Source organism: Gavia stellata, chromosome 1 (genome assembly GCF_030936135.1).
Source record: "Gavia stellata isolate bGavSte3 chromosome 1, bGavSte3.hap2, whole genome shotgun sequence".
Lineage (NCBI taxonomy): Eukaryota > Metazoa > Chordata > Aves > Gaviiformes > Gaviidae > Gavia > Gavia stellata.
Genome location: NC_082594.1, coordinates 38,060,904 through 38,073,311, shown reverse-complemented (window position 1 = coordinate 38,073,311; position 12,408 = coordinate 38,060,904). Strand labels below are relative to the sequence as shown.

The 12,408-nt window shown below is 37.0% G+C and overlaps 1 protein-coding gene across 1 annotated transcript in view; it reads left to right on the top strand.

The window, feature by feature from the left end:
• Positions 1-6,466, top strand: part of DIAPH3 (diaphanous related formin 3) — a 254,424-nt gene extending 247,958 nt beyond the window's left edge. Inside the window, exon 29 of the mRNA XM_059831346.1 lies at positions 6,207-6,466. Coding sequence (XP_059687329.1) covers positions 6,207-6,466 — 260 coding nt within the window. The remainder of the gene's footprint in view (positions 1-6,206) is intronic.
• The last annotated feature ends 5,942 nt before the right edge of the window (positions 6,467-12,408 follow it).

Genomic DNA, 12,408 nt, shown 5'->3' with positions numbered 1-12,408 from the left:
TAACGGCACAAAGGGGTGACAGGCTCAGCTGTGCCCTGCAGTGTCTCCTTTGGAGCCATCTGGAACCGGCTGTCTCCAGCATGGGGCAACCCCTGGCCTCTCCTCACAGAGACTACCCCTGCAGCCCCCCTGCTACTAAAACTTTGCTACCTACAGCCAATACAGCTATCATCTCCTTTAGAGCTGAAGCTAGATGCAGCTGAAGTGGGAATTCAGAACCTCCACCTTGTCCTGAACTTAAAAACAGAGGTCCTCAAAAAGTCTGCCAGCAGCAGTCATATTTAGCCTTTCAAAATAAGTCTGTTTAAGGAAATCTCAACCATCTGAAACATAAGCCAGTATTGCCCAGTTTACATCAGAAAGAGTAGTTCATGCTTAGAAATTGTTTTGCTGTTTTCCTCATATCTTCACCAAAGCACCGGGGATGCTCTATACTTTGGTATCGGAAGGGAACCCTTTAGGAACATCTCCAGACTAACTTCTCAAGGGCTTCTGTTTATTTAGATGGAGCATATGGGGATATACACTGATATCTTCACAAGGCCCATGGTGTGTGACCATTGTCTCAATACACTTGGTAAGGTTGCACAGGGACCATTGTCTGATGATGCAGTCAGTGTAATTTGTGGAAGATGGACAGGACTACCACACGGAGGCTGGACTGCTGCAAGCATTCCAGCTTGTGGGAATGCTGTACAGGTGCATCCAGAAATCAGCACTTCGCACTGCTGTCAAGAACACATGCTCTTTTCCCCTGCTGTTTTGCTGGGAAAACACGTGAGTGCAGCACCAACATGGTGTTGTAGCTTTTCCCTGACTTTCAGTTCCATGCATCAGGGACAGGGAACCAGACACAAACTATGGCACCACACTGGGGAGCCAGTGATGATATTATGGCTAGGGCTGTTACTTTTTCCAAGCCAAAGCCATTTAGCATGGGGGCACGCCCTCAGAGTATCTTCTAGCACAGGCAAGTCATGACTTACAATGTAAAAATAATTTGCATTGGTGCTAAGGTTGGTATGTGTGGGCTTTAGAAAATCTCGGCATAGACATAGCTTCAGGCATATGATGTAACGTGTGGAGCACAAGCCAGAGAGATCAGAAATATTCCACTGGGTTTTTGAGCATTTTTCCCTGTTAACTTGGTAAAAGATATAAGGAGGTTGTAACTGCAATTGTTCTTTCTTATGTTATGATTTTGTCATGCCCCACATTGAGATGTATGACTGTAATACAAGCATATAATGCCATGTAATGCAGATCTCCTTTTTGTATTTGCAACTTTATTTTTCAATCGGTGTACAAGTATTTACATAAAAACTAAATAGGTCCTTAGTATCAAGACTTCTATTGAGAAACTATGCAATGAAATAAAGCTTTTCAAAGTCCTTTTTTATTGTAAATATTTATTAGACTTTTTTAAAAAATCCATATCTCTACTTTAGTGAGTCTCTTGCAATCATGTTTTGTTCTCTATTAAAGGTAATATGTAACAGTATTATGCAGGATTTAAAAATCTTCAACTGATCATATTTTGCTTCCCTGAGTTCACAGCAGGCAGGTCTCATACTACTGATTTTTTTTGTTCATGTGCTGGTGCACAATTTTCTTTTTCTGAAATAAAGTATGTAGCCTTTAATAGATTATAAGCATATCATTATAAGTTATTCTATGCTAGGACACCGTTTAAACTATGGAAAGCTTTTAAACACTGTTTTCTGTCAACTGAATTTCCTGAGCATTGCAGTTAATCAAAGTGATTTTAAAAGACTTGTGTCTAGATGATAATAGCTATTTGGCTCTAGGTTATGTGAATATGATTTTGAAATGTTTTTGATTAACAGCAAAGTTAAGGAAATTTGTATCTGCAAAAACTGAATCTTAATAGGTCTGAAGGACCTACAAGAGTTAGATATTGAACAAGGGAAAGAAAAAGATTTAAATGTCATGGAATCTGGACACTGAGACTTTAGCAGTGTACAATGCAGTCTCTGCCTAACCTGTGCCTGGAAGCATTCGGTAGTGGTAAAGTCAAAACTATTATGGGTAAATATCTTCTCACCCCAGTGTTTAGAAAACTTGAACATGAATTCAAAGATATTGCTTTTTTTTCATCTGCATTGTGGTTATTATGGTAAAGGTGAATGACAGTTTTTGAGTGCTAAAAGTGACCAAACATTAGAAACTTGTCTCAACTACTTCCAAAATATACAGCAAATTAATACGTTCTGTCTTTATCCAGTGATTTTTAATGTCTGATTTCTTTTTGTCTTGCTACTGCCGGAAGGTACACCTTGCTACAGTAGGTGGACAAATAGTGCATCTCCAGAAATGTAAGCTTTCTTCTTAACGAGACTTCATGTAGAAGTGCCTTTCCATGAGTAGTTTTCTTTAAACCTTCTATAAGTTTATTATATTAAATTCTTTACAAGTGTATTTGAACCAAGGTGTGTAAGTGTATAAATATATTTATTTTATTCTGCAATTTGTTTCAAATATAGCTTAATGCCAAAATCAGAAACCAAATTTATGTATGTCCATGATGTAATGGTTCAAAGTAGTTTAGAAAAGGCTGTTCATATCTGTATGGTTTATGGATTTTCTGTCGGTTCTCTTGTTCTAGAAATGTAGGATTAAAACGGTGGCCCAATGTCACTAAGCCATCTCCTTGCTGTTGCAGGCAGCCATATCAAATATTGTCTTCAGGAACAGATCAAACTCCTCCTTATAACTGCTTATGGTTTTTTGCACTCTCTTCTATATATGTGCATTCCAAAACTTCATTACTCTGATGGTTCAAAAGGTTTTAACGTCTAATAGAAATATATTAATGGCTGTTTATTCATGTGCTTACTTTGTCAGTCAATCTCGACTGGGGGCTTTTCTTGAAAGTAGATAACTATGTTCTTTACAGCCTTTATCGCACTAAACTAAGGAAGTCCAGCTCTTCTACTGTCCTGATCAAAGTTACATGCTCACCTGCAGCAGCTTGCAGCCTTGTAGTTTTAAATTCATGTGCAAGGTGCATTGGCTTTTTTAAACCACCCACCTCAACAGTTACAGGTTGAAAATGCACTTCTTCGGTTTTACCACTATATATAGCATAGGATTCGAGAGAGGTGTGGTAACAAGCCAAAGTCATGACTGTGGAATGTATGGGGTACTATATCACCAACAGATGCCAGCTTTAAATCAGTGTTTGAAGCAGTACAGGGTTTTAAGAGTTTGGGGTTAACACAAATTAATTCCTGCTTGATTAAAATAAAAAACTGTCAGGGTAGACATAAATATTTCCGAGGAATTAGTGAGACTTTTTACCTTGCAAGTACCTAACTAATTTTAAACTTTGACTTAAATGGAAGTGATCTTTCACTCCGATAAGAAGAGTGCCACCAGCAGCATATATACCTCAAGTATTACAGCAGTTAATTCTTTAGGTGCATATTTACCAAAGTGAAATCTAGGACTGTAAGTACGTATGTATGCTTTCTGAGCCAGGCCTAACAAAGTTCAGTGTTTCTGAGTGAGATTCACAACAGCCAGTTTACTAAGCAGGGAACTGCCTACCTACACATCTGCTAATACTGGACATGCACTTAGGCATAGCAATGCTATATGGAGAAGTTCCTCCTTGACTGAAAGAACATATACAGTGAAGATGCCACCTGATTTAGGAAGCAGCTGAAATAACAACTCTGAGATGATAAAACTGGATTTAGATAAAATACGTGTGTCCGAATCTGGGGTTTTTTTAATTGACAGTAGCTGCTCAGTATTTTTTGTAGCATGGCTGAGACCAAAGTGTTCTAACTATTTAGGAAGTGCTGCTAATCACTAGGGTAAGGTGTCATGTATTAAGAACATGACGCTTTGTGATTTTTCCAGTGAATCATGGCATCTTCACTGCACAGGATTTACAAAAGAGGAAACAAGGACTACTCACATAAACTGGCCAGTGATAAAGGCACTTTCCTAATCCCATTTCGTGTTGTTGCAGGACCCCTCAGGTTGAAGGAAAAGACTCTGGTCCTTCAAGTTGAATGCTCCACTCATTAGTCTATGCCTAGAAAGTCACAAATATCAACATGATTGCTGCTGGTTTAAGAGGGGAAAAAAAAGACACAGCTGTACTCAGCTTTACTCAGTCACTATCCCCATGCAACAATTCCGGACTGTAGGCAGCAAGTTATGGGACACACTTAATTGCTATGCCTAAGTGCATGTCCAGTATTAGCAGATGTGTAGGTAGGCAGTTCCCTGCTTAGTAAACTGGCTGTTGTGAATCTCATTCAGAAACGCTCTGCAAGGCTAAATCATTACCGAGTTTCAAAGCGGGACAAGAGTTGAGGTAGATCCCAACATTTACAACTTCTTAATAGTTAGCTTGCAGCAGTTCCCTGCTTAGACTATTTGCTGTTCTAAATCTCACTGTAAGGCACCTTCCTCTGCCCCTCGCACACTATAAGAAACTGGGGAAAACATTGCTGGACTTTACTGTGAGGCCTCAGTTCATAAGTGTTCACCGCCTCCAATGGTTCATCATACCTGATTGATCCTTATGCTTGAGTATTTTGGAGCAAAGACTTAGCTGAACTGCAAAGTAGTTAGAATTTGAGTGTTGGTATGCTTGAGAAGCTTACTTTCAGTGCCTAATTTACTGTCACCTTTTTAAAAAGTCCAACCCCTATACTTAATCTCTTATTATGTGACAATATGGGTTTTTTCTACTTTAAAAAAAAGTATCGATTTTCAAAACACCAAGTATTTTCCCACTGCCCCGAGACAGAATGTAAACAAAAAGGCCTATGGTGCAGCTAGTATTTTGTCTGTTGATACAGATAGCATGCTTTTATTAGCCTGCAAATGCGTGTTCAGAATCAATAAATATAAACATCTAAATAGAATGAGATATTTAAGAGTGTACGTTACAGGGATATTTTAATTATATATGATGGGTTTATTATATGTAATTATAAAGATGTGTTCATATCCAATCTTTGGCCTTCTGTGATTCAGAAAGACTGAAATGTGTGCTGCTGCATCTTCAGGGTCAAATTATTTTCCATAGTATAAAATAGAAATTACATTTTTCAGCTAAGTGCAAAATTGAGCTATTACCAAATTTTAATTAAAAATTGTTTATCTGATTTAGAAGATGATAGAAAGAAGGTATTTATTTTCCTCCACTTGCCAAAAGGTGATCGCACTTACAAAATTTGCTGAGATTGTCCAAGAAAGTGTGTAGAATCCTCATCCATCACCAAGAGCCCCTGGTCAGGGAATGACAGTGCAGTAAATATCTTCAGCAGCTGCCTTTTAATGTACAAGCTGTTTTCGGTAGGAATTTTCAGCACTCACATAAAACACACTGTCATGAGTGACTGCCTGTGCTCCAAAGTCATTACTATTGGGATGATGGAACATCTTTCAGCGAATAACCAAAAAACTTTAAATGTCATGTCAAGTTTGTTGAAGCCATTTTCAAGCCTTGCTCAAGGTTACATGAATATTGAGTATGCCTCTTTTTAAAAAGTTTGAGGTCTATGAGAGGGACCACTCCTATGCTGGTTTTGAGAACAGTCACTTGATTTGGCGGGGGGCGGGGGGGGGACAAAAAAGAAATCTGTCTATGAATACATGTCAATCCAGCAAAGCTCCTGAGTGGAACTTCTTGTGACAGTCAATGCCAGTGATGTTCAGCAAAAAGTAGCAAGTTATGCAAATTCTGAAAGTTGCTTAGCTGCCTAAAAGATCACAAAGGAAAGAAAAATTATTGCAGTGGAAAATTAAATTGAAATAGATTTTTTAAATACATTTTAAAATTTGAACAATTAAAAAATATGTAGAAAATGTAATTAACCAAATAAAACTTTGGAAGACACTGAGAAGTGCCAAGTACTCTGTTTTCTCTTTGACTCCAGTAAGAAAGGAAGATCCTGTCAGGCTCTGTCTGTGATTTTGTAGGAAATATGGATGCTAATCTTAACAAAGTAATGTAAAGTCTGTGTCACTTCAAAGGGACCAAGTCCACTGCTTTTGAAGTGATAATATTTTTTGTCTTGCCTCCTTGGCAATCATTACTCCTTCCAGTACATCATCTGCATGTAAAATTTTGTCTGATCTAGAGGTCTTTTTATATTACAAAATATTGAAACTGAGTATTTTAATAATGAAATGAGGTTTATTTGTTTTATCTTCTGCAGAGAACCAGAAAGGACAACTAGAGAAGTCATGTTCGCACCACAGTATCAGTTTAAACTTGACAAGAAGCCCAGTCACCAAAGGAGTTACTTGTGATGTGGAAACAAGTTCTTCTACAGCATGGAACAAGGCTGTTGGGAGAAAGGAAGCCTGTCATGGAGAAGGCAACAAAGAAAAGAAAACAGATCGTATCCGGTCCCCTTCTAAGGGAGAAGCCATTCCAGAAGTAGAAGCTCTCCTGGCAAGACTGCGAGCACTATAGAATAATCACATAAGGGATTAAATCAAAACTTAAAAACAAGCTATAATAGCCTACATCTTTAAAGATTCACTGATTTTCTCTTATTGACATTACATACTTCTGAGTTCCCAACTTCTCTTTGGATGAATTCTCTGCTTCTAAACTGTTTGTTTGCAAGACTGTACAAAATGATACTATAGTTTTGCATAACTGCAAGATTATTTTTATTATACGTTTTTACCTACTGAGCATATGAAAAAAGTTAGAAGAAACAGATGATACTAAATTATTCCAAGGCACAGTCCTTTTAGTGGACAAACTGCAGACCACGTGTTTTGAGAGCTTCTCAAAATAGGAGTATCTTTTAAGTATGGTTAAGTCACCATGCCTAGGAATAAGGGTCAGCAAATAACAGAAAAGGTATTCCTATATTTCCTACTGCAATTGCTATACTTAAGAGGTTTTAGCACCTAAAAAGTATTATTATATCATCCTTTGCAATTATAGTAATAGGAAATATGTATCATATAAATCAGCCATGTTCCAGTTTGAGTTCATCAAAGAGCACCAAAGCTTGCTGAATTATAGGTGTATTTACAAAATGGAAATCCATGGACAGTAAACAAAAAATCTATGCAAATAATATACTTTATGTGTGATTAATATATCACTGCTGTTAAGCTTAGTTATGATTATTATATCAAAATAATATATACAATTTCTGTGATTGCAAGGTTTTGCAATTGTGTCCATAGTGGGGGAAAATGTCTTCACAGTTATTTACCAGTGTAATTTTTTGTCTTTTCACGTGTGAGATAATATGTTTCTATGAAAGGAATGTGTAATGGAAAAGGTTTTTACAATTGGTTTTTCACAAACTCATTTTCCAGTAGCCCGTAAAGTCTTATTTGCTGGCATAATAGGAATCTTGCACATAATTGTATCTCTTTTATCGCACTGTCATTGTACATTGTTACACATTCGCTATTGTATTTATTAATTGCACATCATAAAGAATCGCTACCTATGTTACCAAGTAGGAAGCTACTATTAGTATCTTTGCTCCGTTATTTAAAGCTTCCTTATTATGAGTGTATTAGGTATCTAATATCTTTCTTCTAAATTACTCTATTTTTCTTTACAAAATGCTGAAAAATATGTCTTTCAGTAAGAGTCAGTTACATGAAACCAGTGTTTCAATGCTCCAGTGCTTTTTATATCCTTGTTTAAGTTGCCTTCGTACTTCCTGCACTAAACGTTAATAAAGTTAATTAGAACTCGGAAACTGGGCCTGTTTATACGTACTGTGTGGAGGGTTTTGCAGCCGTCATGGGAATCAATCTCATGTTTCTGGGGCTGTTGTAACTGTCATTATACATTCTAATTACATTTCCTGCCTTAGCTGAAAATAATAAGAGGTATGAACACAAGTCAGGGAAAGATACAGAGAAAGCCTATCAAACAGTCATTTCTTCAGCTCTCCTTGCAAACAACGGGCAAAGCTGTCATACAAGGCTGCCTTTGGTAACTTGAAATTGCAGAGTAACCATAGAATTGGGGCTTAATGCATCTTCAGTGGATAACGAGAAATACAACTACTACTAGTTGTTCCGCTAAGGTCTTCTGCACCTCCACTGTTAAGACTTACAACCCCTGTTTACAGGGTGCAGTAAAAATTACTATCTCTCTGCAAAGTACAATATGCTTGACTGAATAAAATGGTGTTTCAAACACAAAGAAAATGTATGTTGAAAGAAAAAAAATTAATCATTCACTGGATGTCATCAGTTGCTGAGGACATGCTAAAATAAAAGGCCTACAAGTAGATAACTGTCTCTGAAATACTAGCAGGATGACCTACCAAGTCAAGGTGGAAGTACAAATTCATTTTCCTGAACACAGTAAACTTGTTCATTTAAGTTAGTGGGTAATAGTCCACAACAGAAAACTGACAGTTCAGGACACTACTGTGTGGTTTATTAAGCAAAGAAAAGTTACAAAACTATCTGTATCTGCAGAAATTTTCAATGAACAAAATGCTACTAGCAGCCTAGCATCTTCTGATTTTAAAATAAATATTTACATTTAAAATTACAGATCTTAAGCTACCTTTTCTTACAGTTTGAGAAGCTTTTAGAAATGTATTCCAGGGCTTTTAGGCCTTCTAAGATATTGTGTTTCTGAATTAATCCTTTCAAGCAGCCATCAAGTTAATTCACAGTTTCTTTTGTATAACTAGGAGAATAAAAAAAGCTGTACAACTTCTTAGAATCCATGTAAATACAGTATGTAATTTTTTTCCCTTCAGTATTTCTTTGTACCATCATAATTTGATGTATTCAGAATTCAAGTACACAGTCCAGTTGAAGTACACAGTAAGTTTTCTTTCTACATTTCATCTTTCTTTAACTTCCCTTAGAAGCAAACAAATACACAGGACAAAGGAAAAAATGCTTGTATTGCCTAGTGAATTGAGATTAAAATAACTTTGAAAGTATTATGTCTGTATTCTATTTCTATGCTTTTATGTTTTTATTAAAGTATAAAACTCAGTTTCTAAATTATATGGAGTAAATTGCTTTAATTAAATTTTAAAATTAATTCATTTATTCGATTTAAAATTTAAAGTTAATTCAATCTAAAAATACTTAGGGTAGACCTTTAATGGTGTGTGCTAGTTATTTTCGGCAAGCCATTTTTTAGTATCAAGTCTATTGCTTGGGCTGAGGGATTGTGCTATATACCACTTGTGCTAGATATTGAAGAAGGTTTCACATACCATGCAAAACCCTCTCTTTCTGTAATTCACACCTGAAAATTAAATCCTTATAAAAAGAGCTTCCTAGTTTCTTTAAACATGACTGTTCAGATAAAAGCATTTGAAGTAGTCTGGCAAGGTGCATTCCACTGCTCCTTCTCTACCGGAGCAGCAGACAGAAGGCAGAAACACCCATGGCTTTTCTTGCCAGTAAAACTGTAAAGGTCTAAAACATCTGTTTGATTCTTCACGTTCATTGTGGATGACTTTTCATTTCACTCAGTAAAAGAATTTTGATTAGTACATCAATTTTTACTTTATATGTACACCGTATTATTCATGGCAGTGGACTGAATTAATATGTAATATTCTAATGTTTTGACCTTATCAAGATATGAGTGTTTGCCATCAGTCTCTTAAGGCTGCATGCAACCAAGCTTGACACCCGGCTTATGGACCGTAGGTGATACACTAGTCTGTGTAAGCCCGGAAGGAAAAATGGTGGTAGCAACTTTAGTACAAAGTAGTACAACAGCACCAGGAGATGGTGGCTGCCATGAGATGACATACTGCTCTGAATCAGGCACTTCATTAAAGGAGCATGGACCAGCAACCTGAAAAAATTGTAGTTCCCCATTAATAATGGCAACGCTACTGCTTAGGAGACTGAGAAGACCACATGTTGAAAAAAAAATCTCAGATGCAGTTGTTATGAACAGCTTTCCCCCAACACACAATTTTCCTTGGTTTACCTCATATGACCAATCCTCAGCCTGGCCCATCCAAAGTCACAGTTTCCAGAACTGCATGAGTTAATGCTGAGCAGCTTGAGCTACTGCAGCCCTTTAGGCTTTTATAATAAAAGCTGAAAAAGAAGACATTTACTGCTAATGCTTTTTCCACATCCATTTCTAATGAACAGGACCAAATTATAACTTTTACACGAATCTTTCCAAGCCTTACAATACTCTGTAACTATAAAACAAATGGGCAACAAGCAGGGGTCGATAAACCCTAAGCTATGGCACCTAAAACATTATAATAAGTAACCAGGGTCAAGTGAAAGAGCTCAGAAAAAAGCAATTACATGACAATGTTGTTTTCTCCAGAACAAAATAAAGCATTACTGTACCATTTTCTATTTTTTTAATGTGATGTGTGGGTTTTACACAACTGAACTGCGGCAGAAAAATAACTTCACTTCGAAGTTTGAGGAACTGTTTGTCCTTATGAAATAAAAAGAATTAGATGAATGACGTATTTTATCAGTTTTCAGTCTAACTTTATGCCAACATTCCTACATGTAAGAAATTCTAAAATTACCATCTGCTATTAAATTAACTATGCCACAGATTAATCAATTTGTTTTAAATTATTTTGCCACATGAAACAAGCAAGTTTTCTTCCTTTCCAAATACACTTTCTACATTGCACTGTTGTGTGTTTTTCCTGAAGTATAGTATTCAGATCAGGGCTTTACATCTCACTGTAAAACCATTCTGATAAAGCATTCTGGTGACTCTGATACCAGTGAAGAATAAACAAGAGGTGGTCCGGATACACAATTTTTCTCTCCCTCCCAGTTACAGAGATAGCCATTATGTTTCATATGTTAGCTGCGTACATTTTAAACCCCTCTGTACTTTCATTTCAGTAATGCAGCTTTTTCTTTTTGTGATCCATGCAACAGCATACACTGAAGAATTATTAGGGGAAATATCTTCTGACAACATACCAAAAATACACTGAGCAGATGACTTGCATTCAACATCAGTCCTATATACTGTAGGAGGCATAACACTTGGATGTAATCGGAACAGAGGCAGATAAGGTATTTCATTCCACCAAAAGAAAATAGTTCCTTTCATCTAAATAAGCTTATTCCACTACTGGTACCAGAATTGTGTGTATTTTGAGAGGGTAATATACCCCTATTTTTAAATCTGTGTTATATTAGCCAGAAAAATAAACTATGGAAAGACAGAAGTGCAGAGGCTGGGAAGCAGAGTTGATTAATGTGCTGCCTGATTTCACTTCTGGGACCTGAAATTGCATCTAGTGCAGAATGAAGCAACTGGGGAAAAAAAAAAAACAGTCTCATCTGACATCTTTAAAGGTCATGAAGGAAATGATGGTGGGTGATCCAGAGTTGGTATGGCCACAGGTGTCTTGTCTATTCGAAGACATATATTAGAATATCCTCAGAACAGCAGTGCTGTTGGGCTGTTCGTTCTCAAAGCCCTTGAATGAATAAAGGGACAGAAAAGTCTGACAGAGACAAATGTGAGCCCCCATAAAACCTAAGAAGAATGTTTTCATCTTCAATCCAAGAGTCAGTGCTGCTCCCATTCACTTTGATAGCTAAAGGAAGAGCATGAGGAGAGAGAGGAGCCCACATAATGGTCATACGTCTGTACTGCCGTGCTGGACAATACCGCTCTTTCTTGGTAGCTACAGTGGCGGACACAGAGAGAGAAGGTAGCGCAGACAGCATCTGCCCTCCTAGTGTTTCAGACTGTGGAGAAAGCCACAAGGGCCATGGCCAGCAAATGTGGGCTCAAATCATGGAATCACAATAAAATAACCCCACATTTCTACAGCCACACATTAAGTATAATAAAAAAGACTGTCTTCTAAAATGTTCAGGTGTCAAATAGCAGCAGAACTTGTGCTTACTCCTGATGACTCCTAAAGACAGCTATTACATCAACTCTCCAAGTCTGATGACTCCATGCAAGCTACACATTAGGAAGGAGTTTTAATTCTCAATTATTTAGGCTTCTTTGTTATATATAGATCAACCTCTAATTGAAATTTTCAGTCCAAAGCAAGCCATATAAACTTTGCAGTCTATAACTGTTAGTAAAAAAAATGACTTTTGTAAAAGCTCTGCTTAATTTGTTGTATTTTAATGTGAAGGTTGTTGCACGTAGTTGAAAACATGCAGTGCAACAAGATTGTTTCCATTAAGTGAGACAGAAATGGCAATTATGCAGTCTGTTGATCGGATTTTTTACTAATGAAGGGTACTTTCTGCTAATGGATAGGACAGCAAAGCAGTCCAGTCAAACAAGTCACCTTGATAGTATAGTGCAAGACCCATCAATTTTGCACACAACTTCTTCAGTAATGAATCTTGGAGCACAACCCATCAACATTGCTCCTGAAAGGCAATCACTGAGGTAGAGGAACCACAAAAAGTGGT